General features: G+C 36.7%; 1 protein-coding gene across 3 annotated transcripts in view; it reads right to left on the bottom strand.

Annotated features, from left to right (window-relative positions):
• The window catches only part of LOC132416119 (zinc finger protein 420), a 97,214-nt gene that overhangs the window by 32,099 nt on the left and 46,235 nt on the right, over positions 1-18,880 (bottom strand). Inside the window, exons 7-8 of one of the 3 annotated variants that reach the window (XM_059999365.1) lie at positions 14,380-15,651; positions 12,177-13,438 (exon numbers count right to left, since the gene is read on the bottom strand). In XM_059999365.1, the coding sequence (XP_059855348.1) occupies positions 13,428-13,438; positions 14,380-15,651 (1,283 nt within the window). In that variant the 3' untranslated portion in view covers positions 12,177-13,427. The other 2 variants (XM_059999367.1, XM_059999362.1) reach the window with 2 other exon arrangements.

Genomic DNA, 18,880 nt, shown 5'->3' with positions numbered 1-18,880 from the left:
TAGGCAGGAATTGAACACACAACTGTATATTTCAGAAACAAAACACTCATTCAAATTTCAAGAACTCACAATAAACTCCAATTAGGAAAAACATAGCAATAGTTTAAAAATTATCCAGAGTCTCTTTTTTTTTTTATTATTTGAAAACAGCTTCTATTTAACCAAGTATAAAAATGTTAGAAAAATATACATGTTCTTGAGCATAATAAATGGTCATTATTGAAAACTTTAGAAATAAAAAGAAAAAAAACTTAATCCCTGATAATCTCATAGCCAAGAGATAACCACATTCTAGGTTTATCTTACCAAGTGCCATTTATATATTTATATAGTCACAGAAAATGATGTCATATACTATATACTGTTTAATAATCTGCCTTTTCCGTGTTTTGAAACATAAAATATTGCATTGAAATTCATATAACTTTCAAATGTTCATAATATTTAAAAACAGACCATTAGTGTTTTGAAGTAATGATGGAATACATTTTGAGTATTTATGACTGAGTTATTAAAAGTTGTTAATATGGTATATGTTTTATTGTGACATGTGTATTAAAGATTACATGGAATCTGTTGAGCATCATAATTTCTTTTAATCATTCTACACTTGTCAGAATGCTGGAACATATCTGAATAGTTCCTCATTCATGATGGCCATCTCCTAGATCTTGCTCTTGGCTTTGGGTGATTAGGAATTTGTCATTGCAGGGCTAGTGACTTTCAAGACTTCTCCTAAGAGGAGTAGAGATCACTGAACTCTATGCTGGAAAACTAGAGGGATCTCATCTGGCTAGAGAAGGACATCTTCTTACCAAAATTTTAAATCTATCATCTGGAGCTTGTTTGTCCCTTTGTGTTTTTTCCAAGTGCTTGCCTGAATTTTTGGTTCATGTTCTCAGAAAATAGAGCTTTGCAGAGTTGTGCAAAGACAACTCTGCCCATAGCTATATTTTCCCATTGTTCACACTTTTTTCTAGGTCTTCCTAGGATGGCCTTGCTTTCCTGATAACCATGGAATTGGGGTTCAGTTATTGAACAGCCAGAGCCTGGCCTGTTCCTTATCTTTTGCTATATGTAAGATGGTTAGGTTCTAATCTCATTATAATGTCCTTATTGAATCATGAGATAAACGTAGTTAAAGGACAAGCAACAAGAGTCTAGGTGAGTGAGGAGAAATCACACAAGGTGAAACCATTACCTAATAAAGTTCAGTTTTTCAGTTAACAGGAATTATTACAATGTTATTTGAAAAGTTGCCTTAGAAGCTACAGTACAATGGGGGAAATTAAAATTAAGTCCACTTCAGTATGACCTAGCAAAAGAATTTAATTTTCATCCCCTCTGTTAACTGGTAGCTTTCAAAGATAGTTTCTATTAAATTTGGGTATATATAAAAGAATATTTATTAAATATATTTAAGGTGTAATGACTCACAATACAGCAAAACCTGTGTACCAACTACCTATTTTAAGAAAGAGGATATTACTACTAACTTTGAAGACCCCTACATATCTACTCCCTTTCCTCTCCCCACAACCATAATAGTTATCCTGAATTTTGTGTTCATAATTCTGTTGCTTTTCTTTATAGTTTGAACCATGTACTCCAAAACTATGTTGTTTATCTATGCATATATTTTAGTTTTATATAAATATACATTCTATGATTTGCTTTTTAAAAATATTTATTTATTTTGGCTGCTAAGTGTCTTAGTTGCAGCACACTGGATCTTCATTGCGGCACGCAGGATCTTTAGTTGGGGCATGCAGGCTCTTAGTTGCAGCATGCGGGCTTCTTATTTGCGGCAGGGGGACTTCTTAGTTGTGGCATGCAGGCTCTTAGTTGCAGCATGTGAACTCTTAGTTGTGGCATGTGGGATCTAGTTCCCCGACCAGGGATCGAAACTGGGCCCCCTGCTTTGGGAGCATGGAGTCTTACCCACTGGACCACCAGGGAAGTCCCTATGACTTGCTTTCTTTGTCAACATATTAGCGTGAGATTTAGCCATATAGCTATAATTCATTTTCACTGCTGTATGGTATTCTATTGCGTGAGTATATCATGTTTTTAAATCCATTTTCTATAAATAGCAATGTAGATTGTTTCAAAATTTGATATTACAGTGCTGCTATAAACATTCTTGTACATGTTTACTGATGGATATACAGAGGTTGCTCTAGCGCAGAGGTGTGCAGACTTTTTCCATATAAAGACATACAGGAAATACTTTAGACTTTGCAGGTCCAATAGCCTCTATTACAACTCATCAGTTCTGCCATTGTAGCATGACAGCAGCAATGGACAACATGTAAAAGAATGAGTGTGGCTGTGTTCCAATAAAACTTTATTTACAAAAACAGGCAGTGGCAGGATTTAGCCAGTGGGCCATAGTTTGCCAGCCTCTATTCTAGGATATATATTATGAATGTGGTATCACTAAACATAGGGTATTTGGAGCATGCAAATATCTTCAGCTTTACTAGACAATGTGCAATATTTTCCAAAGGAGATTTTTCAATTTTTATTCTTTACTAACATTTGAAATTCTGAAAATTTTAAGTTTAGGCCAATCTGGTATATGGATATGAAATGAAATCTCATTTTGGTTTTAATTTGCATTTCCCTGATTAAGGTTAAGTTTTTTTGTTTTGAAACATATGTTTATTGGCCATTGTCTAACATGAAATGCCTCTTAAAGTTCTGTGCTCATTTTTTTCTTGGGTTGTCATTGTTAATTATAGAACTTTATAAAAAATATTTTGGATGTTTTTGTGTTAGTCATATGTGTTGAAAATATCTTCTCCCAGTTTATAGCTTGTCTTTTCATTCTCTAGGGAATCTTTTAATAAATAGAAGTTCAATGTCAGATTTATTAAAATTTTTTAAAGAGTGTTCTTTTTTTGTGTTTTAAGAAATCATTATCAAACACTAAGGTCATAAATTTAGCCTCCTACATTATCTTCTTAAGGGATTATAGTTTTGTCTTCCACATTTTTGGTTGTTATAAAATCTTTTGGGGGATTTCCCTCATGGCACAGTGGTTAAGAATCCGGCTGCCAATGCAGGTGACACAGGTTCAAGCCCTGGTCCGGGAAGATCCCACATGCCATGGAGCAACTAAGCCCTGTGCTCTAGAGCTCGTGAGTCACAACTACTGAGCCCTGCGTGCCACAACTATTGAAGCCCGTATGCCTAGAGCCTGTGCTCCGCAACAAAGACAAGCCACCGCTATGAGAAGCCCACTCACTGCAATGAAGAGTAGCCCCCGCTGGCCGCAACTAGAGAAAGCCCATGCGCAGCGATGAAGACCAATGCAGCCAAAAAGAAATAAATAAATAAATAAATAAATAATACTTAAAAAAAAATCTTTTGGAATCAATCTCTTTCTGTAAAATAAAGGAGTGTAATTTATATGTGCATGCACAGCAAATGTCCCAAAATATGAAAAGGCTATCTTTTCCCCTATTACTGACGGTCATAAATTATGTTATATGTAGGAGAGTTCCCTTTTTTCCACACCCTCTCCATCTAGTGGCAGATGTTAACTAGCCTTACTGTGGTGATCATTTTGCAATGTATGCAAATATGGAAAAATCATGTACACCTGAAACTAAAATAATGTTTATGTCATCTATACCTAAAAAGAAAAAAAAAAAAAGATTTCCTACCTCGAGGAAAAAACTCTCAAAATTTCATGATGGAATAAAAACTTGAAACCATTTAACACAATCTATCAAACAAGAAAAAAAATTTCAGATTATTTTTTGTATACCAGAATTGTTTTTATTTTGGTGCATTTGTCTTAAGCCAAATATTAATTTTAAAACTTAGCTATTAAGCATTCAGTCAAAATGTGGTTTCAATGAACTTCTCCAAGGAACAGTATTATATGAAATTTTAATTTAAATTTCTTTACGTACTGGAAATACATTTCAAATGTATTTCTTCATTTGGGTCACGCTCAAAGAAGCTTGAGAAACACATCATATTCTAAAACCATATACTAAGGGAACGAAAATGACTTGAGGCTGTGTCAAGTTATCTTTCCATCATAAACAAGTCTTAGAAATATAATTTCTAATCTCTGGAATTATAATTAACCTAGAAAAGGTAAATCAGACATTCTGGATAAGTGGTATTCCTTTGCATTCTTTTAATTGTATGTTAGATGTTATTTATGTTTTATGTAGAGTATTTATATCTATTATCATTTACAGCATTTATCTATTATTATCTGCTCTTGTTTGATTTTGAAACTAGGGCTATGGTACTAGCCTCACAGAATGAGCTTCAAAAATTTTATTAGGGGAGGGGTTTTGAAAAATTTCAAGTGTAGAACTAATTGTTCTAGATTTCTCATAAAACACAAACTACTAGGGAGGTGGTCTAGTGGTTAGGATTCAGCACTTTCACTGCCATGGCCCGGGTTCAGTTCCTGGTTGGGGAACTGAGATCCCGCAAGCTGTGCAGCATGGCTAAAAATAAAAACAAAACCCTACAAACTACTAAATCTCAACTGAGATAAAGCAGATATCCCAAATAACCAGATAACCATAAAGAAACTGAATTTATACTGTAAAGCTCCCCAAAAAGAAATCCTGGGGCCCAGCTGTCTCCACTGGCAGTTTATTACAAACATTTGAAGAGTGAACACAGATTTTACACAACTTCTTCCAGAAAATAGAAGAAACACTTCCCAACTCATTTTATGAGACCAGTACTACACTGATCCCCAAGTGAGACAAAGACTTGGGGGGAAAAAAAACCATCATAATTTTAGACACAAAAATCCTCAACAAAATGTTAGCAAATCAAATCCAACAAGGAAATTATACAACATACTGAGTGGGATTTATTACAGGTATATAAGACAGATTTGACATTTAAAAAAAATCAATGTAATCCACCATATCAACATGTTGAAGACAAATCCTATGATCAACTGTTTCAGAAAAATTTTAATTGCTGCAGAAAGAGCATTCTATAATATCCAGCATCCATTCATGATTAAAAAAAAAAAAACCTTAAGAGGTTAGGAACAGAGGGGAACAACTTCAATTTTAAAAAGAGCACCGAGAGGGTGGAGTCAAAATGGCTACTAGTACACGGAATTTACACCTCTTCACAACTAGGGCACCTACCAGGCACCAGTGGGGGACCATGGTACCAAAGGGCATGGGAGAAACCCCCAGCAACTGGGTAGGACGTGGGGCATGAGGGGAGAGAAGCAGAAGGAGAAGTGGAGGTGGGATGGGACTGGCGACCCTGAGGGATGGCTGGGGGAGGGGAAGGGAACCCATGCCCGAAGGGGGAAATTGGGGAACCACTGGGAAGGCAGAGGATCAAAAGGGAGCATGGCCAGCTTTCCCCTGCCCACTTGGGCCCCCAGAAACCTGCTGAGATCCCGGGCCTGATCCTCTGCCCACCTAGGCCCCCTCCAGCCACGTGCGTCCTGAGGGAGTGGGAGGGAGGGATGGGGGAGCAAAAGTAAAGGCCAGACCTCTGGGATCAGCACACTTGAGGGGTGGCTAGGGGAGTAAAGGAGTTCCTACACCCAGTGGGGCCCACTCACGGTTAGGGGACCAGTGGCAACAAGGGAGACTCTGTGGGAGACAGTGGGGAGGGGCACAAAGGAACAGAAGGGAACAGAGCCAGTGCTTTCCCTGTCCACTTAGGCACCAAGGAGACTGTTGGGCTCCCAGGCCTAATCCTCTGCCCTTGGAGCCTCTCCTGCCATGCAGAACCAAAGCCCTGCCCTTACACCCCCACCCAGCACCCTACCTCTACACTCAGAGACCCCCTGCAACAAGCTGGGCCTAAACCCCACCCACACTCCATCACTCAGGGCTCTACCTCCAAACTCCAAAACCCCACACTGCAGAGACCCTGCATTAGATGTGCTGCCTCTCCCCCTTTTTGCAGGTCTTAAGCAGAGGCCCCACCCCACACTTGAACTTTGCCCCACCACTTCCCACTCCACACTCAAACGTCACCCCTCCCCCCCCGCCTAGGCCCCACCCACCCTAAACCCCTCCCTTGCCTAAGTTCCACCCCTTCCTAAACTCCGCCCATTAAACGCACCAACCTTCAAAGTATAGGGGTCCCAGAAGAAGAAGAGAAAAAGAAATGGTCTGAGAAAATATTTGAAGAGATTATAGTATAAAATCTCCCTAACACAGGAAATAGTCAATGAAGTCCAGGAAGCACAGAGAGTACCATACAGGATAAACCCAAAGAGAAACACATCAAGACACATATTAATCAAACTATCAAACATTAAATACAAAGAAAAAATATTAAAAGCAGCAAGGGAAATAACATACAAGGGAATCCCCATAAGGTTAACAGCTGATTTTTCAGCAAAAACTCTACAAGCCAGAAGGGAGAGGCAGGACATATTTAAAGTGATGAAAGGGAAAAACCTATAACCAAGATTACTCTACCCAGCAAGGATTTGCTTTAAAGATAAGCAAAAGTTAAGAGAATTCAACACCACCAACCAGCTTTACAACAAATGCTAAAGGAACTCCTCTAGGCAGGAAACACATGAGAAGGAAAAGACCTACAATAACAAACCCAAAACAATTAAGAAAATGGTAAGAGAAACATACATATTGATAACTACCTTAAATGTAAATGGATTAAATGCGCCAACCAAAAGACATAGATTGGCTGAATGGGTACAAAAACAAGACCCGTATATATGCTGTCTACAAGAGACCCACTTTGGACCTAGGGACACATACAGACTGAAAGAGAGGGGACGGAAAAAGGATATTCCACACAAATGGAAATCAAAGAAAGCTGGAGTAGCAATTCTCATGTCAGACAAAATAGACTTCAAAATAAAGACTATTATAAGAGATAAAGAAGGACACTATATAATGATCAAGGGATCAACCAAGAAGAAGGTATAACAATTGTAAATATTTATGCACCCAACATAGGAACACCTCAATACATAAGGCAAATGCTAACAGCCATAAAAGGAGAAATCAACAGTAACACAATGACAGTAGGGGACTTTAACACCCCACTTTCACCAATGGACAGATCATCCAAAATGAAAATAAATAAGGAAACACAAGCTTTAAATGACACATTAAACAAGATGTACTTAAGTGATATTTATAGGACATTCCATTCAAAAACAACAGAATACACTTTCTTCTCAAGTGCTCATGGAACGTTCTCCAGGATAGACCATATCCTGGGTCACAAATCAAGCCTTGGTAAATTTTAAAAAACTGAAATCGTATCAAGTATCTTTTCTGACCGCAACGCTATGAGACTAGGTATCAATTATAGGAAAAAACTGTAAAAAATACAAACACATGGAGGCTAAACAATATGCTACTAAATAAACAAGAGATCACTGAAGAAATCAAAGAGGAAATAAAATATACCTAGAAACAAATGACAATGAAAACATGACAACCCAAAACCTATAGGATGCAGCAAAAGCAGTTCTAAGAGGGAAGTTTATAGCAATACAACCCTACCTAAAGAAACAAGAAAAATCTCAAATAAACAACCTAACCTTACACCTAAAGCAATTAGAGAAAGAACAAAAAAAAAATAAACCCCAAAGTTAGCAGAAGGAAAGAAATCATAAAGATCAGATCAGAAATAAATGAAAAAGAAATGAAGGAAACAATAGCAAAGGTCAATAAACCTAAAAGCTGGTTCTTTGAGAAGATAAACAAAATTGATAGACCATTAGCCAGACTCATCAAGAAAAAAAGGGAGAAGACTCATATCAACAGAATTAGAAATGAAAAAGGAGAAGTAACAACTGACACTGCAGAAATACGAAGGATCATGAGAGATTACTACAAGCAACTATATGACAATGCAATGGATAACCTGGAAAAATGGACAAAATCTTAGAAGAGCACAACCTTCTGAGACTGAACCAGGAAGAGAAAATATAAACAGACCAATCACAAGCACTGAAACTGAAACTGTGATTAAAAATCTTCCAACAAACAAAAGCCCAGGACCAGATGGCTTCACAGGCGAATTCTATCAAACATTTAGAGAAGAGCTAACACCTTCCCTTCTCAAACTCTTCCAAAATATAGCAGAGAGAGGAACACTCCCAAACTCCTTCTACAAGGCCACCATCACCCTGATACCAAAACCAGACAAAGATGTCACAAAAAAAGAAAACTACAGGCCAATATCTCTGATGAACATAGATGCAAATATCCTTGACAAAATACTAGCAAACAGAATCCAACAGCACATTAAAAGGATCATACACCATGATCAAGTGGGGTTTATTCCAGGAATGCACGGATTCTTCAATATACACAAATCAATCAATGTGATAAAACATATTAACAAATTGAAGGAGAAAAACCATATGATCATCTCAATAGATGCAGAAAAAGCTTTCGACAAAATTCAACACCCATTTATGATAAAAACTCTCCAGAAAGTAGGCATAGAGGGAACCTACCTCAACATAATAAAGGCCATAGATGACAAACCCACAGCCAACATCATTCTCAATGGTGAAAAACTGAAACCATTTCCTTTAAGATCAGAAACAAGACAAGGTTGCCCACTCTCACCACTATCATTCAACATAGCTCTGGAAGTTTTAGCCATAGCAATCAGAGAAGAAAAAGAAATAAAAGGAATGCAAATTGGAAAGGAAGTAAAACTGTCACTGTTTGCAGATGACATGATACTATACATAGAGAATCCTAAAGATGCTATTAGAAAACTACTAGAGCTAATCAATGAATTTGGTAGAGTAGCAGGATAAAAAATTAATGCACAGAAATGTCTTGCATTCCTATACACTAATGATGAAATATCTTAAAGAGAAATTAAGGAAACAGTCCCACTTACCATTGCAACAAAAAGAATAAAATACCTAGGAATAAACCTACCTAAGGAGACAAAAGACCTATATGCAGAAAACTATAAGACACTGATGAAAGAAATTAAAGATGATACAAACATATGGAGAGATATACTATGTTCTTGGATTGGAAGAATCAACAGTGTGAAAGTGACTATACTACCCAGAGCAATCTACAGATTCAATGTAATCCCTTTCAAACTACTAATGGCATTTTTCAAAGAACTAGAACAAAAAATTGCTCTATTTGTATGAAAACACAAGAGACTCCGAATAGCCAGAACAATCTTGAGAAAAATAATGGAGCTGGAGGAATCAGGCTCCCAGACTTCAGACTATACTACATAGCTACAGTAGTCAAGTCAGTATGTTACTGGCACAAAAACAGAAATATAGATCAATGGAACAGGATAGAAAGCCCAGAGATAAACCCACGCATCTACGGTCACCTAATCTATGACAAAGGAGGCCAGAATATACAATGGAGCAAAGACATACTCTTCAATAAGTGGTGCTGGTAAAACTGGACAGCTACATGTAAAAGAATGAAATTAGAACACTCTCTAACACCATAAACAAAAATAAACTCAAAATGGATTAAAGGTCTAAATGTAAGGCCAGACACTATTAAACTCTTAGAGGAAAATATAGGCAGAACACTCTATGACATAAATCGCAGCAAGATCTTTTTTGACCCACCTCCTAGAGTAATGAAAATAAAAACAAAAAATAAACAAATGTGACCTAATTAAATTCAAAAGATTTTGCACAGCAAAGGAAACCATAAACAAGGTGAAAAGACAACCCTCAGAAAGGGAAAAACTATTTGCAAATGAAGCAACTGTCAAACGATTAACCTCCAAATTATAGAGGCAGGTCATGCAGCTCAGTATGAAAAAAACAAACAATCCAAAAATGGATTACTTGTTTGTATAAAAAAACAAACAATCCAAAGCAGTCCAAAAATGGGCAGAAGACCTAAATAGACATTTCTCCAAAGAAGATATAGATTGCTGACAAACACATGAAAAAATGCACATCATTATTAGAGAAGAGCAAGTCAAAACTGCCATGAGATGTCACCTCACACTGGTCAGAATGGCCATCATCACAAAATCTACAAATAATAAATGCTGGAGAGAGTGTGGAGAAAAGGAACCCTCTTGCACTGTTGGTGGGAATGTAAATTGATACAGCCACTATGGAGAACAGTATGGAGGTTCCTTAAAAAACTAAAAATAGAATGACCATATGACACAGCAATCCCACTACTGGGCATATACCCTGAGAAAACCATAATTCAAAAAGAGACAATGTACCACAATGTTCATTGCAGCACTATTTACAATAGCCAGGACATGGAAGAAACCTAAGCGTCCATCGACAGATGAATGGATAAAGAAGATGTGGCACATACATACAATGGAATATTAGTCATCCATAAAAAGAAACGAAATTGAGTTATTTGTAGTGAGGTGGATGGACCTAGAGACTGTCATACAGAGTGAAGTAAGTCAGAAAGAGAAAAAAAAATACTGTATGCTGACACATATATATGGAATCTAAAAACAAGAAAAAAAGGTTCTCATGAACCTAGGGGCAGGACAGGAATAAAGGCACAGATGTAGATAATGGACTTGAGGACACAGGGAGGGGGAAGGGTAAGCTGGGACGAGGTGAGAGAATAGCATTGACATATATACACTACCAAACATAAAATAGGTAGTGGGAAGTAGCTGCATGGCACAGGGAAATCTGCTCGGTGCTTTGTGACCACCTAGAGGGGTGGGACAAGGAGGGTGGGAGGGAGACGCAAGTGGGAGGGGATGTGGGGATATACATATGCATATAGCTGATTCACTATGTTATACAGCAGAAACTAACACAACATTGTAAAGCAATTACACTCCAATAAAGATGTTAAATAAAAAAGATAAAAAAATAAAAAAGAGCACCTACACAAAACCTATAGCTAACATAATACTTAATAGTGAAAGACTGAGAGTTTCCCCCTAAGATCAGAAACAAGGCAAGGATATATGCTTGTACCACTCTTACTCAACATAACACTGGAAGTAATAGTCACCATAAGGGAAGAAAAACAAAAGACAGACTAGAAGAAAAAAACTGTCCCTGTTTATAGCTGACATGATTATCTATGTAGAAAATCCCAAGGAATGTACAAAACAAAAACTTCCAGAACTAATTAGTGAGTTCTGCAGCAAGATAATAGATTACAAGATCAATATACAAGTTATTTGTAACCCATATACAAATTATATTGATATTAGTCTATGGCTTTGCTGTAGAACTCACCAATTATATAATTTGTATACTGATTTGTATATATGTATATGTACATAATTTGTGTATACTAGTGATTAATAGCTAAAAGGAAAAACACACCATTTACAACTTTTCCAAAGAAAATGAAACACTTAGATATACACTTATAAATCATGTATGTGATCTGTATGCCAAAAATTACAAATCCTAATAAGAGAAATCAAAGACTATATTAGTTTTCTAGGGCTGCCATAACAAATTACCACAAACTTAGTTTAAAACAACAACTTAATTTTCTTACAGTTCTGGGGGCTAGAAGTCCAAAATCAAGGTACTGGCAGGGCCATGCTTTCTCTAAAGGTGCTAGGGGATGATTCTTTCTTGCCCTTTCCGGTTTCTGGTAGTTATTAGTAAGCCTTAGTGTTCCTTGGCTTGTAGATGCATCATTCCAACTTTGCCTCTGATTTCACATGGCTTTCCTTATGTGTCTGTGTCCATATTTCCCTCTTCTTTTAAGGATACTAGTCATTAGAGTAGTGCTTACTCTAATCCAATATGACCTCACCTTAATTTGATTACATCTGCAAAGTCTGTATTTCCAAATAAGGTCACATTCACAGGTACTGAGAGTTAGGACTTGAATATTTTGGGGAACACAATTAAACCCATAATAAAGACCTAAAAATGAAGATACATATCATGTTCATGGATTGGAAGACTCAGAGAGTAAAGATGTCAATTATCCCCAAATTGAAATTCTATTACAACTCAGCAAACTCTTTTTTTTGTAGATATAGGTTACTTTATTCTAGAATTTATATGAAATGGCAAAAGATCTAGAATAGTTAAGTCAATTTTAAAAAGGTAAAGTGGGAGGAATCACTCTACCCAATATTAAGAAATCCTATAGAGTGACAGTAACCAAGACAGGGTGGTACTGGCAGAGGGATAGGCACACTCAGACGTGTGCAGAGAAAATACAGAAATAGACATACACAAATATAAAGGCACAAAATCAATTTATTGAAGGTAGTCTTTTCAACAAATGGTACTAGAACAACTGGACACCCATAAGGCAACAAAAACAAAGAAATAACATGAAGCTAAAGTTTATAATGTATGCAAATATTAACTCAAAATGGATAACAGACTTAAATGCAAAACATAAAACCATGAAAACTTCAGGCAAAAATGTAGGAGAATATCTTTGGGATCTGGAGCTAGAAAAGGAGTCCATATATATATATATATATATATATATATATATATATATGTTTTTTTTGTTTTCTGTTTTTTACCGTACGCGGGCCTCTCACTGTTGTGGCCTCTCCCACTGCGGAGCACAGGCTCCGGACGTGCAGGCTCAGCGGCCATGGCTCACGGGCCCAGCCACTCCGCGGCATGTGGGATCTTCCCGGACCAGGGCATGAACCCATGTCCCCTGCATCAGCAGGCGGACTCTCAACCACTGCGCCACCAGGGAAGCCCAAGTCCTTAGATTTAACACCAAAAGCTAAATCCGTAAAAGGAAAAAGTAATAAGCTAGACCTTATCAAAATTAAAAAGTTTTGCTTTTCAAAAAACCCTGCTAAAAGGATGAAAAGCTACGCACTGGGGAAAATTTTTGCAAACTACATATCAAACAAAGGACTAGTATTGTCTAGAATAAAGAAAGCACTCTCTCACAATCCAACAGTTAAAAAAAAAGATACAATTCAAAAATGAAGCAGTCATTTCACCACAATGGATACAGGGATGGCAAATAAGCACACCATCATTAGCCCCTAGGGAAATGGAAATTATAACCACAAAGAGATATCATTACATACCTATCAGAATGGCTAAGATTAAAAAATGGTGAAAAAACCAAATGCTGGTAGAGATACAGAGAAACTGTCACTCATGTTCCTGGTGTGAATATAAAATGGAAAAGCCACTTTGGAAAATGATTTGTCCATTTCTTATAAGAGAAACGTTCATTTACTATATAACCCAGAAACTACTCTCTTAAACTTTAGACCAGAGAAATGGAAGTTTATGTTCACGCACAAATTTATACAAAAATGTTCACAAGCAGCTTTATTTGTAAGGGCAAAACACTTTTTTCCCCTTAGGGTTTCCTTTTAGTAAGAATTTTGATTCAGAATCAGGTATAACCTCACATTAATAATATTAGAATGTTTTGTTCCAAAATGATTTACCTGAGGCTTAGTAAGAGTGATGAAAGATTTACCATATGTACTGTATTTGTAAAGTTTCCTTCTCATTTGAATTCTGTAAAGTAAGATTAAAAGTAATGATTAAAACACTAAATAAAAGTAACGTTTACAATAATAGTTAACATTTATTAAGCATTAACTATGTAGCACACATTGCTTTAAGGCTTTATGGTATATGTATTTACTTCTTTAAATTGCAGAACACTATGATGAAATATGTGATATTAATGGAAACTAAAACAAACAGGGGTTAAGTAACTTTTGCAAAGGAACACCCACATACTAAATGGTGGAGCTCAGGTGATACTGTACAAGAGAACCCTACGTTTTAGGGTTGAGCTCTCATATGAATTCACTAATGTCTAACTAGGATTGAAATATGATGGAAAGTAATTCTGCACTTATATTAATCTAGCCTTTCTTAAATGTGAATGCTCTGAAGGTGAGTTACTTATGAGTTTAAGTAAAAAAGGATTCTCACATTCATAATCTGAATTTTCTGATATCCCAAAGGTGAATGTCATGGACAAACAGGTAAAGGATTTACTAAATTAATTTTTTCATACAGTTTTTCTCCATTATGAAGTTTCTGATGTTGAGTAAGGTGTGAATGACGTCTAAAGTCCTTACCACATGCATTACATTTATAAGGCTTCTCGCCAGAATGAATTCTCTGATGTTGAGTAAGTTGTGATCCACGATTAAAGGCCTTTCCACATTTGTTACATTTGTATGGTTTCTCACCAGTATGAATTCTCTGATGCTGAGTCAGATGTGAACCGCGAATAAAGGCCTTCCCACATTCATTACATTCATAGGGCTTCTCACCAGTATGAACTCTCTGATGGTAAGTTAGCTGTGAGCTACGAATAAAAGTCTTACCACATTCCTTACATTCATATGGTTTCCTACCAGTATGAAAAATCTGATGTAGATTAAGTTGTGAGGCACAAATGAAGATCTTCCCACACTGCTTACATTCATAGGGATTCTCACCTGTATGAATTTTCTGATGTTGAGACAGTTGTGAGCCATAAATAAAGGCCTTTCCACACTCTTTACATTCATAGGGCTTTTCACCAGTATGAATTCTCTGATGCTGAGTAAGATGTGAGCCACGAATAAAGGCTTTCCTACATTCCTTACATTCAAAGGGTTTTTCACCAGTGTGAATTTTTTGATGTTCAGTAAGTTGTGAGCCACGAATAAATGATTTCCCACATTCTTGACATTCATATGGTTTCTCGCCAGTATGAATCCTCTGATGTCGAATAAGCTGTGAGCCATAGTTAAAGGCCTTTCCACACTGTTTACATTCGTGTGGTTTCTTACCTGTATGGATCCTCTGATGTTCAGTAAGTTGTGAGCCACGAATAAAGGACATCTCACAATCTTTACATTTATAAGGCTTTTCACCAGTATGGAGTCTATAATGTAGAGTAAGCTGTGAACCATAACTAAAGGCTTTCCCACATTTCTTACATTCATAGGGTTTCTCACCAGTATGAATTCTCTGATGTTCAGTAAGTTGAGAGCCACGAATAAAGGCCTTTCCACATTCCTTACATTGATAGGGTTTCTCTGCAGTATGAACTCTCTGATGGTAAGTAAGTTGTGAGCCACGAAAAAAGGCCTTCCCACATGCATTACATTCATAGGGTCTTTCACCAGTATGAATTATTTGATGCTGAGTAAGATGAGAGCTACGAATAAAGGCCTTCCCACACTCTTTACATTCATAAGGTTTCTCTCCAGTATGAATTCTTTGATGACAAATAAGTTTCGAGGCACAGATAAAAGCTTTTCTACATTCCTTACATTCATAGGGTTTCTTAGCAACATGAACTCTCTGATGGTAAGTAAGTTGTGAGTCCCAAATAAAGGCCTTTCCACATTCTTTACATTCATAGAATTTTTCATCAGAATGATTTTTCTGATGTTCAGTCTGTTGAAAGCCAAGGATAAAATATTTTCTGCACGCTTTACATTCATAGAATTTCTCAGTAGAATGAATTCTCTGTTGTAACGTAAGGGATGTGGTTTGACTAAAATTAGGCATTTCTTCATAGACTACTAGTTGCCTAAAAAGTCCCTCTTTATTTCCTAAATGGCTTTCAAACTGGTCTCTGCATTCCTTATCATCTTGAAAACTTTTGCACTCACACTTACGGCTTGTAAGTTGTTCTACTATCTCCCATTGAGATGCTTCTAGTTCATAAATTTCTCTTTTTGATGATAGCTTCTTGGTTTCACACCTGGATTCCCAGTCTGTAAGATAACAAGTAAACAAATGCTATTTTCATATTCCTGGAAAAATGAAACTTCTAAGATAGAAATGGTGGACTCAAACTGAATATCATACTCATAAGATATCAGTGCAACCAATGGAACAGAAAAGAAAAATCCATAAATAGACACAATTATAAGTGCAAATTTAGCATACAGTAACAGTAGCAGCTAAAACAAGTAGGGAAAAGATGGACTCTTTTTTAATAAATGAAAGTGATAAACATAAGGATAAACATAGGAGACACTGCTTTGGGAAAGATCCCCAGTGCTCTCCTTACTTGCTGCAAATAATGAAACCTTCCTTCTCCCTTAAAAAAACAAAAACAAAAAAAAACACGACATAAGGATAAACATAGAGAAAAAAAGATGAAATTGCATTAGTACCTTAGAGCTTACAGTAGGATAAATTCCAAATGGATCAGATACCCTTACTCAGAGAAATGAAAACACAGAAATAACTAGAATAAAACTTGGGTGACTTCTTCTATAACTTAGGAATGGGGAAATTTTTCCAAATCACAACTTGATAAAAATGACCACATTGGGACTTCCCACATCCAGTAGTTAAGACTCCATGCTTCCACTGCAGGGTTCAACCCCTGGTCGGGGAACTAAGATCCCACATGCTGTGTGGTGGGGCCAAAAAAAAAATGATGTTGGATTAATTATCTATGTAGAAGAAGTAAAATTTTAAAAAATGACCATTTTACAGTAAAAAACAAAAGAAAAGGTTAGCATGTCAAAAACACATTAAGGAAAGTAAAAGGACAAGCTGGGAAAAAATAGATATGTATAAATATCTATACTTATGTGAACTCTATCTCAAAATTGCACTAGCGGGACTTCCCTGGTGGTCCAGTGGTTAAGACTCTGCGCTTCCACTGCAGGGGGCACAGGTTCGATCCCTCGTCAGGGAACCAAGATCCCACATGCTGTGTGGCATGGCCAAAAAACAAACAAAAAAATAAAGCAATAAAAAAAATTTTTTTAATTGTACCAGCAAATTTCAAAATTTTTGATGCAGAAAGTTTTCAATAAAGCATAATTTGTTACAGAAAAAGATTAATAACCCAATTGTCCATCAGTAGGTGGCTGGTTGAAATAATCATGGTATATCCACATCATGGAGTACTATGAAGCAGTTAAAAAGGAATATCTCTTTATATTAATATGAAGTGCTGATTGAAATACACTATTAATTGTAAAAGAAATGTCGAGCTTCCCTGGTGGCGCAGTGGTTAAGAATCCACCTGCCAATGCAGGGGACATGGGTTCAAGCCCTGGTCCAGGAGGATCCCACATGCCATGGAGCAACTAAGCCCGTGTGCCTAGAGCCCATGCTCAGCAGTAAGAGAGGCCACCGCAATAAGAGGCCCGCATACCGCAATGAGTAGCCCCCACTCACCGCAACTAGAGAAAGCCCACACACAGCAGCGAAGACCCAATGCAGCCAAAAATAAATTAATTAATTAAGAAAAAAAAAGAAATGTCAACAAAAGTATGTATAGTTATGCTCTTTTTTATCTTAGGAAGGAGAGGAGGTAGAGGAAGTATAAATGTATAATACACATTTGCTTTTATTTTAAAAAGGGAGAGGAATAAACCCCATAGTTACAGGGTAGGGAAGGAACAGGTGGAGGAGCCAGGAATAGAGGTCAGATTTCTTTGAATATAACTTGTTTTGTAGATTTGACTTTGGTGGTATATAAATATATTAAATAATTATAAAACAAAATTAAATTACAAGAAAGCACAGCTTAAAAATTGAAAGAAAAAAAAAAGAACCAATATTTACAATTGGTGGCATAACCATACAAGGAAACTACTTCAAATAACTTTCAAACATAGTAATTTGACTGTGATATACCCTATGAAGGGAACAAAAAACTGCGAAAACAATTATCTCAAACTGTTTTGAGTAATCATATTGTTAGTTGTAGTGTTGATCTTCTTATTTTAGAGGCTTCTTGTATAATGTGGGATAAAATATGTAATTATGTGATATTCTAATTGCATCATTCTTAGTGTCCTTGATAACTGGGACTCCTGGCATGGGAGAAAATAGATGCAGCTGTAAGATCTTAAAAAGGGTTAAATAAAAAGCCTATAATTCAGAATCTGAATTGAATTGCTATGAACCCATGGTATAGTTTATCTTATGTTTTTTAATTAAGACTTTATTTCTTAAGAGTAGTTTTAGGTTTACAGAAAAACTGAATTAAGTCCAGAGAGTTCCCACATGCTCCCTTTTCCTTCCCCTCCAGGTTCCCTGGTCAGTAATAACTTAATATCTTGCATTGGTGCAGTACATTTGTTAAAACTGATGAATCTATATTGATACATTATTTTCTTCTATTTCTGTTCTCCCTGACTCACCCTAGCCACACTTATCTGTTGATCCTCAAAAGGATCAAACTCACTGCTACCTCAGTTCCTCTGCAACTGCTAGTCCCTCCGCCTTAACTGCTCTTCTTGGGAATTCCCTGGCAGTCCAGTGGTTAGGACTCTGAGCTTTCACTACCGAGGGCCTGGGTTTGATATCTGGTTGGGGAACTAAGATCCCACAAGCCATGCAGGGTGGCCAAAAAACAAACAAAAAACCCTAAAAAACAAAAACCTGCTCTTCTCCCAGAATTTGCATGGCTTACTCTATTCATGTCTCCCCTCAAATGCGAGCTCCTCAGAGAGCCATCCTTAACCACTCTTTCTATAAGAACACCTCCCCCCATTACTTTGTGATTCTCTATGCTTTTTGTTTTACTTCATAACACTCATCACTCTTTGTATATTTTTATTTGTTACTATTTCTTCTGCTAGGAAAGATCAATGGGGATACGGAATTTTTCTTGTTTACTGTTATATTCTCAATACTTATAATATAAAGGGTATTTAAAAATATTTGTTGTATAAAGACTCATACAGGTTTCACTGGGTCAAAAATATAAAATGTTAAAATGGTTATCACCGAAAAAGGAGGGCTATTCCCTGTTTGAAAATACAGGGGAACATGAAAGAAAACAAGGGAAGTGGTAAATGGAGCAAAGAAGGGGATTCCTTAGGTAACTGATGCTAAAACAGTTTTGTCCTCCAGGGCTCAGGATTTTACTCTACAGGCCTAGGAGTAAAAGGCCTTGGTTGGGTCTGTGAGAAGAACTTTGGAGCTAATAACTCAAAGGTGTGGCCAACTTATGAAGGAATTTAACAACAG

The sequence above is a fragment of the Delphinus delphis genome, chromosome 20, assembly GCF_949987515.2.
Source record: "Delphinus delphis chromosome 20, mDelDel1.2, whole genome shotgun sequence".
Classification (NCBI taxonomy): Eukaryota; Metazoa; Chordata; class Mammalia; order Artiodactyla; family Delphinidae; genus Delphinus; species Delphinus delphis.
The sequence above is the reverse complement of the archived record's forward strand: the minus strand, read 5'-3'. Positions and strand labels throughout refer to the sequence as shown.